The sequence below is a fragment of the Passer montanus genome, unplaced genomic scaffold (assembly GCF_014805655.1).
Source record: "Passer montanus isolate IOZ18808 unplaced genomic scaffold, ASM1480565v1 scaffold89, whole genome shotgun sequence".
Taxonomy (NCBI): Eukaryota; Metazoa; Chordata; class Aves; order Passeriformes; family Passeridae; genus Passer; species Passer montanus.
This window is the reverse complement of record NW_024374256.1, coordinates 2,243,759-2,256,938: the sequence shown is the minus strand read 5'-3', so window position 1 is coordinate 2,256,938 and position 13,180 is coordinate 2,243,759. Positions and strand designations below refer to the sequence as shown.

At 47.1% G+C, this 13,180-nt stretch overlaps 1 protein-coding gene across 1 annotated transcript in view; it reads right to left on the bottom strand.

The window, feature by feature from the left end:
* The window catches only part of CSMD2 (CUB and Sushi multiple domains 2), a 243,818-nt gene that overhangs the window by 107,633 nt on the left and 123,005 nt on the right, over positions 1–13,180 (bottom strand). Inside the window, exons 12-13 of the mRNA XM_039733794.1 lie at positions 8,011–8,114; positions 3,800–3,912 (exon numbers count right to left, since the gene is read on the bottom strand). Coding sequence (XP_039589728.1) covers positions 3,800–3,912; positions 8,011–8,114 — 217 coding nt within the window. The remainder of the gene's footprint in view (positions 1–3,799; positions 3,913–8,010; positions 8,115–13,180) is intronic.

Sequence of the window (13,180 nt, the reverse complement as noted above, 5' to 3'; positions counted from 1 at the left end):
TTCCTCCACACACAGACACAAAAAATTCCTGCCTGAGCCGTGGCAGCCCCGTCCCCTGAAGGCCGTGGGAGCTTCCCCAGAAGGGTCAGAGATGCCAAAACCCCAGAGCCAGCCCCAAAAGTTTCCCTCAGCTTGGGCTGGTGGCCCTGCAGGGATGGGAATCACGGGAATTCTGCACCAAGCAGCTCCAGCTTAGGGAAAAGCAGAGGTTCCAGAGCTGTAATTCCAAAGGGAACTGGGAATGTGCAGCTTCAGTAAAATCAGGATGTGCTGAGGGCAGCAGGAGCTTGGAAAAAATGCAGCCAAGTGAGGTAAAATCAGAGCATTTTGGGTGAGAGAGAATAAAGACAACACTCAAGGGTCTCCTCCCTCTTCACCCATTCCTGTCACCCTGCACGACCCCAGCTCAAATCAGGGGGTTAAAAATGGGAGGAAAATGAGGAATTGGAGCTCTCAGTTCCCACCCTCTCCTTGTCAGCAGCAGGCAAACACAGCTCACAGGTTTCATCACCTTACACAGGTCAGGAAATTGAATTTATTCAGAAATTCCATTTTTTGACCTGAGGAAAATCCCCTGGTTCCTGCATTTCCTTGTGTAGGGAGTAAAATCCATGAAATATTTAGCAGGGCAGAAGTTCCATTAAAAAAAAAAGAAAAAAGGAGTGATTCAAAAATATCAAAACATGTTACTTCAATAAGATTGAAACATTCCTCCTGATGAATGTTTAAAGTAAAATCATTTCCACATTAGAATAATAAAAGTCAAAACTAAACAAGAAGATCCAAACCAAGTGTTTTGACATTATTGAAAGGAAACAAGTTGACATGAATCTTTCACAGCTTTCTCCATCAAATATTATTCATACAGGGGGAAATTTTTGACAAAACGGTGTTTTCTGAGGGAAAATGTGGCAGCAGGAATTTTGCAGAGCTCTTTGTGCTGTTTGGCTGAGGGTGGTGGGTGGGAAATGGGGTGAGCAATGAGACAAAAACCTCCCTCACCCACCCTGCAGCCTCCCCAAATCCAGGCTGCTCCTCCCTGGGAGTTCCTGCTCTTGCCTGCCTCATTTCTGGGGGAAAATGAGGATTTTTGGAGCTGCCAGCAAGTCAAACTCTGGTTTCTGGATGGGATGAAGGATTTGTGAGACTGAGGAAACCCCACAAATCTCACCCCCAGTCAGGAAATACCCAGGAAAATATTTTACCTCTCACACAGGATTTTGTACTTAAATGACCTTGGCTTAATTAATTAAAGCTAATGGTGTCGGGTAGGAATTTGGAGGAATCAAGACCAGGATGTTTCTGCTGCCTTTCAGATTTTGCGTCCAAGAATGAATAAGAATGATCCCATTTTTATCTCGTTCCAGCCCAAAGGATTCTCTGGTTCTGACCCCATGAGGGGGTGGAACAGGATGGGCTTTAAGGCCCCTTCCAACCCAAACTGGCCTGGGGTTCCCTCAAGGAGGAAAAAAAGGACCTAAAGAGGAAACACAACAAGGAGGGGATGAACTGAAAGGAAAAATCCCTTCCTGCCTCTCCCTGCCACCCAGAAGCAGCAGAGCAAGTGCAGCTTGGCTTTGTTAGGATCAGCATCATCCCACCCTGTGCTGAGCTTTGGGCCAGGCTTAAACAGCAACAACAGGACCCTGGCAGAGCTCAGCTCAGCGCAGCACGAGCTCCAGGCCCTTCTGTGGCTCCTCTGTGACAAACTCAAGCCATTAAATTCACATTTCATTTCATGGGAAAGCAGAGCAGGAGGGATGGAAACCCCTCGGCCTCCTGAGAGACCCCAACACCAACAAAACAGAGGGGCAGGAGATGCAGAACCTAAAAAAATCAACCCAGGGCTGGATTCCCACCTGGATGATTGGCAAAAGAGCTGCAGGAAGCAGCAGCTCATCCCAGCAAAGTTTGAAAAATTAAAAAAAAAAATCTTTATTTCTTCTGCTGAAGAACTGGAGTTTATTCCAAGCAATAGCATAAAAGTAAATCAATTGTATCAATTCCTGTAGGAAGATGAAAAAGTTTGATTAAAAGCACAAAGGGCAGGGGAGGAAATCTCCAGCTCCAGCCCTGCAGAGCTCCTAAGCCTCTTTAGCACCGTGGGGCTGAATTGCAGCTCTCCACAGCCAAAGCCTTGCTCAGCACTCCCCCGACAATAAACAGCCTTTAATCATCCCCTGCCTGCAGCAGGGGGCTCAGACCTGAGTCAGCTCCTTCCCAATTCCAGCAAAATCCAAATTAAATTAGTGTGGGAGCGCCCATAAATCTGGTTTTAATTTGAAATTCTCGCTTTCTATTAGAACAATGCAACACTGAATTACAATTTGGCTTTGTTCTGGTTTGTGGTGGGGTCTTTTTTCATGTTGTGATGTTTCTGTTCTTACCACAGGAATTTATAAAATTCATTTACTTTTCTGCTATTGCTTGGCATAAACTCAGGTTCATCAGTAGAAGAAATAAAGGGGTTTTTTTTGGAGTCCAAATAGGGGAATATCCCTCAGAGGGAGGAAATGATGGGAGTCTGGATCTCCTTTAATCAATCCTAAATTTCTCAGGAATTTCTGAAAAATGTGGCCTGAAGGAATCCTTTATCCCAGCTGTTCCAATGGGCTGGGAATTCTACAGGAATATCTGATGGATGTGGAAGGCACCAGCTCCAGGGGAAGTTTTCCCAACAAATCACCCAGGATTAAAGGAAAAGAGGGAGAAGCCCCAGGATCCCAAAAATTTCAGCATCCTTCAGCTCTGTGCACTAGGGAGGAAGGAAAGGATTCTGCAGGAAATTGGAGGTTAATCTAAACTCTTTCTGCCAAACACTGGAAATCCAGAATTATTGTTCATTAAATGAAAAAAAATTGTTCATGAGGCTAAAAGTTGGGATTGGAGATTTGGGAGTGATCTTGGGGAACATCAAGGAGCCAGAGCTGAACTGAGACCCAAATGATTTACACAGGACAGGACAGGACAGCCAAGGAAACACCTTTAAAATGAAAAATGTGCATTCGGGGCTGGAAAATCCAGAGCTGAATGCTCCCACTGGGCACTTCCAGCACCTCTCAGGGAGCTTTTCCCTCACAATTTCCCTATTTTTGCCAGCACCTGTGACAACAACAAACCTTAGGCCAGACTCGAGCACTCCCATCTTGCTGCATGGTGGGAGTTTCTTTGAAAAAATCCCGATATTAACTTTGATTTCACCTGAAGCAGCCCAGCCTAGTCCCAGTTTAAAGCAGCTGACACCAGTGATGTGCTGGAACCACGGGTTCCCCATCCCATCCCCTCCCACAGGCACAAGCTGTTGCCGTCAGCTGAAAATTCCCAACTTTTTTCCCAATAAAACACCTGAATTGGCAACGGGACAGCCCCCACCCAGGAGAAACTCTTAAGGAAAAAAGAAAAAAAACAAACAAACAAAAAAAAACCCCAAACAAACAAACAAACAAACACAAACAAACAAAAACTCTTAAGGAGAAAAAGAGGAAAGGAAACTCTTACAGGAAAAAAAGGGAAACTCTTAAGGAAAAAAAACTTGAAGAGTTTTGGTTTATTTAGAGGTGATCCCTTTTTCTCCCAAATCCCTGCACCCAGCTTTGGTTTTATTTAGAGCAGATCCCTTTTCTCCCAAATCCCTGCACCCAGCTTTGGTTTTATTTAGAGGAGATCCCTTTTTCTCCCAAATCCCTGCACCCAGCTTTGTATTTATTTAGAGCAGATCCCTTTTCTCCCAAATCCCTGCACTCAGCTGGTCCCTGGTGCTTTGGGAAAGGGGGAATTGGGAGGGAGGAGGCTGGGCTACCTTCGTAGGTGGCTTTGAAGCCCAGCAGGTTGCTGACACTGTCGGTCTGGAAGAGGAGCCACATCTGGTGCTGGGTGCTGACGATGAGGTCCGGGACCGTGGTGCCCGTCAGGCTGCAAAAATAAATAATAAAAACAAATCAACAGCCTCAAAGCAGCCTCAGATTTACGCACTCTCAAATAAAGGACTCTGCAGGAGAAGGAAAATGCCAAATTAATTAAGAATCACCCCAAAAACTGGGAGATTTTCAATCCCCTGGTGTTCAGCGTTCTACCCCCACGCTGAATCTTCCCCCACCACCCTCAGTGCAGTAATTACAATTCACTGCTGTTGTTGGAACAGATCACCCAGCAGCAAAAGGAATCGTTTCCCTGCTCGCTGAGGCAAAACATCAGCAAACAAATCAAATTCCCAGAAGCCAAACTGTGCCCTGAGTGACTGAATCCTCCGAACTGCCCTCGCAGCAGTTTCCAGCAGCACAGAAAATGACTTTCCACCCATTCCCTGCTCCATCGCTGCCCTGAGAGAAGTTCCTACAAGGCTCAAAAAAAGCAAAAAAAGCACCCAGCAGACAAAGCACGAGCTCCAAATGTGCCGAACACCCCGTGAGCCCTCGAGAAGTGCCACTAACCCCGGCAGGATCAGGGCTCTGCCTTCCCCTCAGGATCCTCCCAGGGGGGCTCAGGATTGAGGGAAATGTCACTGATCTCTCCCTGTTAATGAGGCTCATTCAGCCTCCGGGATTAATCACCTCGTGGTGGTTCCACGCAGCTTTGGAGCTTTATCCCCCAGCCACAGGAGCATCTTTTGCACAGGCAGATGGAGCTCAGCTCCCTCCCTTCCCCGTGCTCCTGGAAACAGCAGCAGCATTTGTGTGGGCAGGATGATTATTCCAGGAGCAGGGCTCTTGTGTTGCCTGTGTTTAATGTTGTGATTATCCTGTTTCTGCTGAGGTATTATCTGCGAGAAATTCAGAAATTAAGAGCAAGTGGAGAGGGGTGAGAGGGTTTTTTATGTTTTCTGCAGGGTTTAAATAAATCCAAATTCATGCCTGTGCTCAGCTGTGGGTTGGGCCTGGCCCCAGGTACAACAGCAGCACTTGAAAGGCTCCTGGATAAAAGTAAACTCAACAGAAAAGGGACAGGGAATTGCTGGAGCAAGGCCAGAGGAGGGATGTGAAGCTGATAAAGGGCGAGGATCCAGTCTGGGAGAGTTGGGAATGCTCAGCCTGGAGAAGGGGAGGTTGAGTGGAGCCCTGAGAGCACCTGCCAGGAGCTGCAGGAGAGCTGGAGAGGGACTCAGCACCAGCAACTTCAGTGCCAGGACAAGGGGGAATGGCCTCAAAATGGAAAAGGGGAGAACTGGGTGGGATTGTGGGGAGAAATTCCTGAGGACCTGCCACAGGGTGCCCAGAGCAGCTGTGGCTGCCCCTGGATCCCTGGCAGTGCCCAAGGCCAGGCTGGATGGGGCTTGGAGCACCCTGGGACAGTGGGAGGTGTCCCTGCCACGACTTTGAGGTCATTCCACCTTTGAGGATGGGCTTTGAGGTCCTTCTACCCCAAACCACTCCAGGATTCTGTGGCCGCTCCCAGGGCTGTGTCACCCACCCAGTGCAGGTGACATTAACTCCGCTCCCTGCCGAGTGCCAGCTCCTCTGCAGGGCAGGATCTCAGGGAAATGGGACCACCCTGGGCATCACAGACCTCTCCTCCCCTGCCAGGGACTTCTCCAGCCCCAGGGACACCTGCAGCTGCCATGCCCAGGCTCTGAACCTGGAGTGGTTTTTGTTTTGCTGCAATCACAATCCCAGCCAAGCTCTCCCAGCTCTGCCCCCGCCTTTGCTCCGTGATTGCTCTGACCTGCAGCAGGAATTTTATTGATCTCAGGGTGCTGTTAAATGAAGAAGTGATCTTGTTTTAGTGCCTGTTTTGCATCCCAGAGATGTTCAGGAGTGTTATTGTTGATTCTGACTTTATTTATTAAAGCAGCAGCCAGGCAGGAATGAGGAACACTCCAAGAGGAAAAAACCTCCAGGAAAAGGAGCTTCAAAGCTTTCTGCATCCTTTGCCACCCCACTTTTAACAAGCTGGGTGATTGATTTGGGTGCTTGTTACTCCAGGAAATCAAATTCCTTCTGCCAGTCAGGCAGCTGAGCCTCACAATCTGCCCTGCTCCCATTTTCCAGGGGCGGGAATGAGCCTGGAAAGGAATGGTCCTTCCCAGCTCAGTTTGGGGTGGGATCTGCTGCTCTGCAGCTCCACTCAAGTGCATTCCTTGATTGGGAAGGCAGCAGGGCTGAGCTCCTCAACAGCCAAGGAGAAGTGAAGAGCAGGAAGGAAATTGGAATTACTGCCTTTGACAGGAGTTTCTGCATTTTGATTCTTCCAAAGAAACCTCATTTTGTATCCAGGTATTATTCCCGATCTGTGACTCCAGCTAAAAGTGGGCAGAAAACTCTGGGAAAAGTGATCCATGGACTTTCAAGGACATTAATAAGCACTGTGGTCTCCACAGCTCTCTCCCATTTCATTATTTTTCAATTAATCCTCCCAGATTATTAAAAAAAAAATCCCTGGAAGGATTAGCAGCAGGAATTTACTGGAAACTTCTTGGGAAAAGATTCCGGGCGTCTCAGATATTCCAAATTTGCATCAGCAAAATGCTGAGGAGACAACAGAGAGTAGGAAAAAAACAAAAACAAAAAAAAAAAAACCAAACAAAAAAAACCCACCCAACAAACCCCCCCCCCCAAAAAAAAAAAAAAAAAACCAAACCAAGGAATTATTAAAATCCAATCTAAGGAAAATCTTCATTGGTTTTAGGCAAACCAGAAGGGCTGGAATGGGAAATCATGTCAGGAATTTCTACCAAACTGCTGCCACAGCAGGGATTTGCAGCTGTGGAATGTTCTGGGACACCTGAATTACACCTGAGCAATGATCAACCCTCACATTCCAGCTGGGGTTCCTGACCAAGGATCACCCCTGTCCATGTGCTGGGAAGAAACAAAACCACAGGGAAAAGGTGTTTGGGAAAGACAGAAAAATGTTGATGTGTGAAAATGCAGTGGGAGGCTGCTTCATGTGGAAAAACAAGAGGAAGAAGGAGAAAATACAATAAAATGCAATGAATTTTTCCATCAGAGAAATGCCAGAGCACAGCAGCTTTGCTGGAATGGTTCTGGAGAAGCCTGGAGGGAAAGCAGGACCATCTGCACATTCCCTGTGCTGAAAAAACCCCCACAGAACATCAGACTTGCAAGAAAAGGATGCAAAAAAATCCCAAATCCCAGCCTGGAAGAAGCCTCGTTTCCCCAAATGCACCCTGGGTGTGAAATGATGGGGATGTCACTCCAAGATCTTGGACTGACAGCTCAAAATGATGGCAGCAGGAGAGACAGAGATCCAAACACTCCTGGTGCTTTCCCTTTTGGATCCCAGCTCTTCTCAGCTCCCTGGAGAGCCTCAGCCTCTCCCTGATGGGGAGGGAAGCTCAGAGGGGACAATTTTCTGTCCCCAAAGTGACAACCAGCCCCAAAACCAGCAGATCCTTGCATGCCAAGTCCTCAGCCCCCCCTGGCCACGTGCGTTTCTGTCCCCAGAGTGACAAACAGCCCCAAAACCACCAGATCTCTGCATCCCAAGCCCTCAGCCCCCCCTGGCCATGTGCATTCCTGCAGGAATGAATTGGTACTCACATATAAAGCTCAGAGGGGACAATTTTCTGTCCCCAAAGTGACAAACAGCCCCAAAACCACTGCATCCCTGCATCCCAAACCCTCAGCCCCACCTGGCCAGGTGCATTCCTGCAGAAATGAATTGGTACTCACGCATAAAGCTCAGAGGGGACAATTTTCTGTCCCCAAAGTGACAACCAGCCCCAAAACCCACCGGGATGCCAAGCCCTGCCTGGCCAGGTGCATTCCTGCAGGAATGAATTGGTACTCACATATAAAGCTCAGAGGGGACAATTTTCTGTCCCCAGAGTGACAACCAGCCCCAAAACCACTGCATCCCTGAATCCCAAGCCCTCAGCCCCACCTGGCCAGGTGCATTCCTGCAGAAATGAATTGGTACTCACATATAAAGCACCTAGGGGACAATTTTCTGTCCCCAGAGTGACAAACAGCCCCAAAACCACCAGATCTCTGCATCCCAATCCCTCAGCCCCCCCTGGCCAGGTGCATTCCCACAGCAGGGAGCTGTACTCACACGTAAAGCACAGATTTCTGGTCTCCGACCTGGCCTCCATCCCCCACTGTCAGTGTGTCGTAGCCTCTCTCCAGCTCGAATTCCTCGAAGGTGAGTTTGATCACCTGCCGAAGACACGGCACAATTAACACCCCTCATTCATCAATGAACAGCAAGCCCTGCCCTCCTCATGGACCCCGCAGCAGCTTCCAAGAGCATCAAAATCTCCAAAACATCCCCAAAAGTTGTTTAGGTTTTTTTTTTTTAAATTTTTTTTTTCCCTGCTTGCCCAGGTGACTTTACTGATATCAATGTTTGTGTGCTGGCATCTCCACGTGCCTTTTCCCACCCTTTCCTTCTCCAAAGCTGGAATTCTGGAGGTGGGTTTGGATGTAAATGCAGAGTATTTTACTTTGTGGCTCTGGAAATTCTCCTGGTTCGTGGTCAGAGCAGAGAGAATTTATGGATTTATGTGAATTGTCAGAGAATTCTCTCCTGCTGTCTGCACACACAATCCTCAGCATTTTCACATCCCTTATCCCTGTTTCTTCTGTCCTGTTCCACCCAAATTTGGGATTTTTGCAGCCTCTCTGTATCATTTAGGAGCAGAACTCCCAGGGAAGTTGGTGCTCGAAGGCTCTCAGCTGCTTTAGGAATCTCTGCTTTTCAAATCTAATTTAGGGGGCAGAGTCCTTAACCCAGCCTGGGACAGGCTGAACAAAGAGATAAAGAAGAGATTAATTAAATTAGAGAAGAGTTTCACATTCCCCATCAGCAGAAATCAATGGAGTTTTATTTCTTGGATTCTTTACCTGACCAGAAAAAGACCAAAAAAAAAGCACAAAACGCACTCAAATGCAGGAGACCTTTGCAAATACAAGAAATTTCCCGACTTTTAACAGATTAATCCCCAAATGTGGGTTGGTGCTTCTTTCAGCTGCTTCACACAACACAAAAATCACCAAAAATCAAAAGGGAGAAGGAGGCAGGGGAGTGCCAAGGACCACAGAGCTCTGGGGCCACTTCCCACCTCAGTTTGGGGCAAGGAACCAAAGTCCAGGAAACCCAAAATCTTGTTCTTGTCCTTCCTTGCTTTTATAAGCAGCACCTCCTGCAGAACCTGAGCAGGTGTGGATGCCCAGGGGGATAAAAACCCCAAAGTGCAAACCAAAAATAATAATAAAAAAATGTGTTTATACAGTTCAGGCTGAGCTGGCCTGTGTTATCTTTTCCACAATGAGCACAGTATTTTTCAACGCACAGAAAATGGAATTTAGAGATCTTAGCTGTTGTGAAATAAGGGTTTTTTTCCCCAGAGCCCCAGGATGGTGAACCAGGAGCCTGGGTGATGCTTCAGACAACTTTAATTTGTGTCTAGTACCCAAATATTAACCTGTGCAGGCTACAAAAGCATGAAATGCTGGAATAAAGTAATTAATCCAGAGAATATCGAGCTGCAGACCTGCACACACCATTACTTCAGCCACTCAAGGAGCTGCATCCTCAGCACTCTGACCCTAATTAAACAACTAATTACATCCTAGCACGCTCAAGACTGCAACCTCGTGGCACAAGATTTGGATGCTGAATATTGTATTTATTTACCCATTTTCCTGTTTTGTGAGGGTTTTTTTTGGGTTTTTTGTTGGTGTTTTCATTTTGTTTTGGGTTTTGTTGTTGTTGTTGTTTTGTTGGAGTGTTTGTTTTGGATTTTTGGTTTGGGGTTTTTTTGTTTGCTTGGGTTTTTGTTTGGTTTTTTCGTTTTCGCTCTGAAAGCTAGAAATGCAATTAATTTAATTTATTTAATGATTTATTAAAGAGCCAGGGAGCCACCAGCACCCCCAAACCTGGAGCTGCTGAAGTGACAAGGAGCAATCAGCAAAGCCAGGAAAATGGGATGGGACTCCAGATTCCAAAGTGAACTGATTGGAAGTTCAGTCACACTCTGAGGAGAAAAATCCACAATAATTCTCTCCTGGAGAACAGCAGCTGGTGCAGCTCTAACCTGAAGCTTTACAAGCACATTCCTCATTTCCCTGCCCCCCCAGGCTCCAGAATTTCCACCTCCATTTGGGATAAATCATCCCCTTCTCCCTCCATCACCTTGGACATGGCTTTTTTTTTTTTTTTTTGGCTCCAGGTGGGAATAACCCCAGGAGAAACCTCAACCAGCACCATCCATTATGTCAAAAAGGGCTAGAAATAGCTTTTATGCAAATTCCCCAATTATCATATGCATTTCTCAGCTCCCCAGTGATTTATTTTCCCACTGTGGTTGGAATTAATTCCCAGGGCACCAGGGCCCAGCTAAAAAAAACCTGAATATCCCCCAAATAGGTTTGATGTCCCCCCTCTGAGGAGGAAAAAAATCCCAATTTGAGGCCTCAGCCCTATGGATGCAAAATTCCCAATTTTGAGGGGAAAACTGCAAATTTGGAGGGGATTTTGGGGCTCAGTGGATCTCAGGCTCTTTCTTTGCCAAAGATACAGCAGAGGACTTGCAAATAATTCCTAAATTCAGCTCCCTGCTTCTCCCAAAGCTCCACGGAACAGGACCTGATCCAAAAACCACTGGAGTCCACGAAAAGATTACAAAAAAAATATTACAAAATATTATTTTTAAATATTTTATGGGAATCATTGGAAGTAATTCATCCCCAATCCTTCCCTCAGCCAGGCTGGGATCATCCCTGAGGGACAAGCAGGGAGAGCTTCCCAAAGGATTTGGTGCTTTCCTCCCAACCCTCCCTGCTCCAGGAGAGCTTTTCCCAACCTGTAAATCAAAACTGCCACCATGAAACACCTAAAACCAAAAAAACCCTTCAAAAAATGACATTAATTCAATTAATTAAAGCTATTTTTCATTTCAGAGGAGAAGGCAATGGGATCTTCTCTCACAGCTGGCAAATTTCCATATTTCTGTGTATGACAGAGCAGAACCTGCAGTTCCTTGGGCTGTGGAATCTCTGATCCAAAGTGGGAAATCTTAAAATGAATGGATTTGATCAATTCCGATCTCCTTTAGGATTTAGGAAAGGATCAGGACAAGCAGGGAGAGCTGTGGCCTTCCCAGAAGATTTGCTGCTTTTCTTCCCTGCTCCAGGAGAGGTTTTCCCCTCTCTGTAAATGACACTGAAACACCTAAACCCCCCCAAAAATCCCTCAAAAATTGACATTAATTGAATTAATTAAAACTATTTATCATTTCAAAGGAGAAGGCAATGGAATCTCCTCTCACAGCTCAAAAATTTCCACATTTCTGTGTATGACAGAGCAGAACCTGCAGTTCCTTGGGCTGATCCAAGCTGGGAAATCTTAAAATTAATGGATTTGACCAATTCCAATCTCCTTTTTGTACAGGTGTGACTGCCCTGGCCTGGGAAAGATCAATCCCTGTCCATTTTCCCCTGGCAATGGGAATTGAGTTGAGGGCAGTGTTTGGTGCCCTCACAGCTTTTTGCAGTCTCAGCTTGTGACAGGGCTCGTATTTAAATTTAAACCAGTGCAAAAATGTGAATAAATTTACAATACTGCATAAATAGCATGAGATAGACCCAAACCTTGCTTCTCTTCCCCTGGGGGCTGAAATCCTGCTGGATAAGGGGAAAAAAAAGGGAAAAATCAGCATTCCTGGCACAGCCTCCCTGCCCTGATGAGCTGGGCTGCTCGGGCACCTCCCCACCCTCCAGATATCAAAGGGGCTTCGATTACAAGTAATTACTCTCACTTTTAATTACAACCCTTAACAAAACGAGTCTTCAGCAGGGAGGGAAGGTCAGGGATTTCAAGACAGCTGGGAAAACACGGGGAAGAATCAGTGTGGGGACAGAAACTGAGCCTGAGGGGCTGAATAAACCTCGACTGTGAGGGTGAGGAGGGGCTGGGAAAGCTTTCCAGAGAAGCTGTGGCTGGCTCTGGAGCCCTGGAGGTGCCCAGGGCCAAGGTGGACAGGGCTTGGAGCAACCTGGGACAGTGGAGGAGCCTGGATGTGCTTGGAAGTGACCAGATGTGTTTGGAGGTGTTTGGAAGTGTCTGCAAGTGTCTGGATGTGTTTGGAGGAGTCTGGATGAGTTTGGAAGTGTCTGGATGTGTTTGGAGAGGTCTGGATGAGTTTGGAAGTGTCTGGATGTGTTTGGAGAGGTCTGGATGAGTCTGGATGTGTCTGGATGTGTTTGGAGAGGTCTGGATGTGTCTGGATGTATTTGGAAGTGTCTGTATTTGTCTGGATGTTTCTGGATGTGTTTGGTAGTATTTGGAAGTGTCTGGATGTGTCTGGAGGGTTCTGGAGGTGTTTGGATGTGTCTGGAATTGTCTGGATTTGTTTGGATATATCTGCATGTGCTTGGATGTCTCTGAACATGCACGGATTTGTCTGGGTGTGTTTGAAAGTGTCTGGAAGTGTTTGCGTTTGTCTGGATGTGTCTGGATGTTTCTGGATGTGTCTGGATGTTTCTGGAAGCAGTTGGAAGGGTCTGGATTTGTCTGGATGTTTCTGGCTGTGCACACACACTCCACCACCACATCCCAGCATCCAAATCTATTCCAAATTTTGTTCCATAAAACATCAGGGCAAAGGACCCCCTTTGTTCATCTCCTCCTCTCTGGCACATCAGCAATTCTCCTCAATGCCTTTGAACTGAAAGGGAGCAGGTTTGGATGGGATATTGGGATTGAATCCTTCTCTGGGAAGGTGAGGAGGGGCTGGGCTGGAATTCCCAGAGAAGCTGTGGCTGGGCCCCTGGAAGTGTCCAGTGTGGAGAAACCTGGGATAGTGAAAGTGTCCCTGCCCTTCTGTGAGGTCCCTCCCAACCCAGACCTGGAATCCCATGAAGTACAAGCCTGGAATTCCACAGAACTCCAGAAACCCTTTCTCCCTGGAGCTGCAGAGCTGCCCAGCCCTGAGCTGGTGGTGAGGACCCACCTTCACAGAATTCCCAGAATGACCAGGCTGGAAGAGACCTTCAAGATCATCGAGTCCAACCCATGTCCAAACACATCAACACAGCCCTGGCCCCCAGTGCCACATCCAGGCTTTGTTAAACACACCCAGGGATGGGGACTGCACCACCTCCAGGGCAGAGCAAACATCCCAGGAATGCCCAGGAAACACCTTGGGAATGCCCAGGGAACACATATTCCCAGAATTCCCAGAATCACCAGGTTGGAAGAGACCTTCAAGATCATCGAGTCC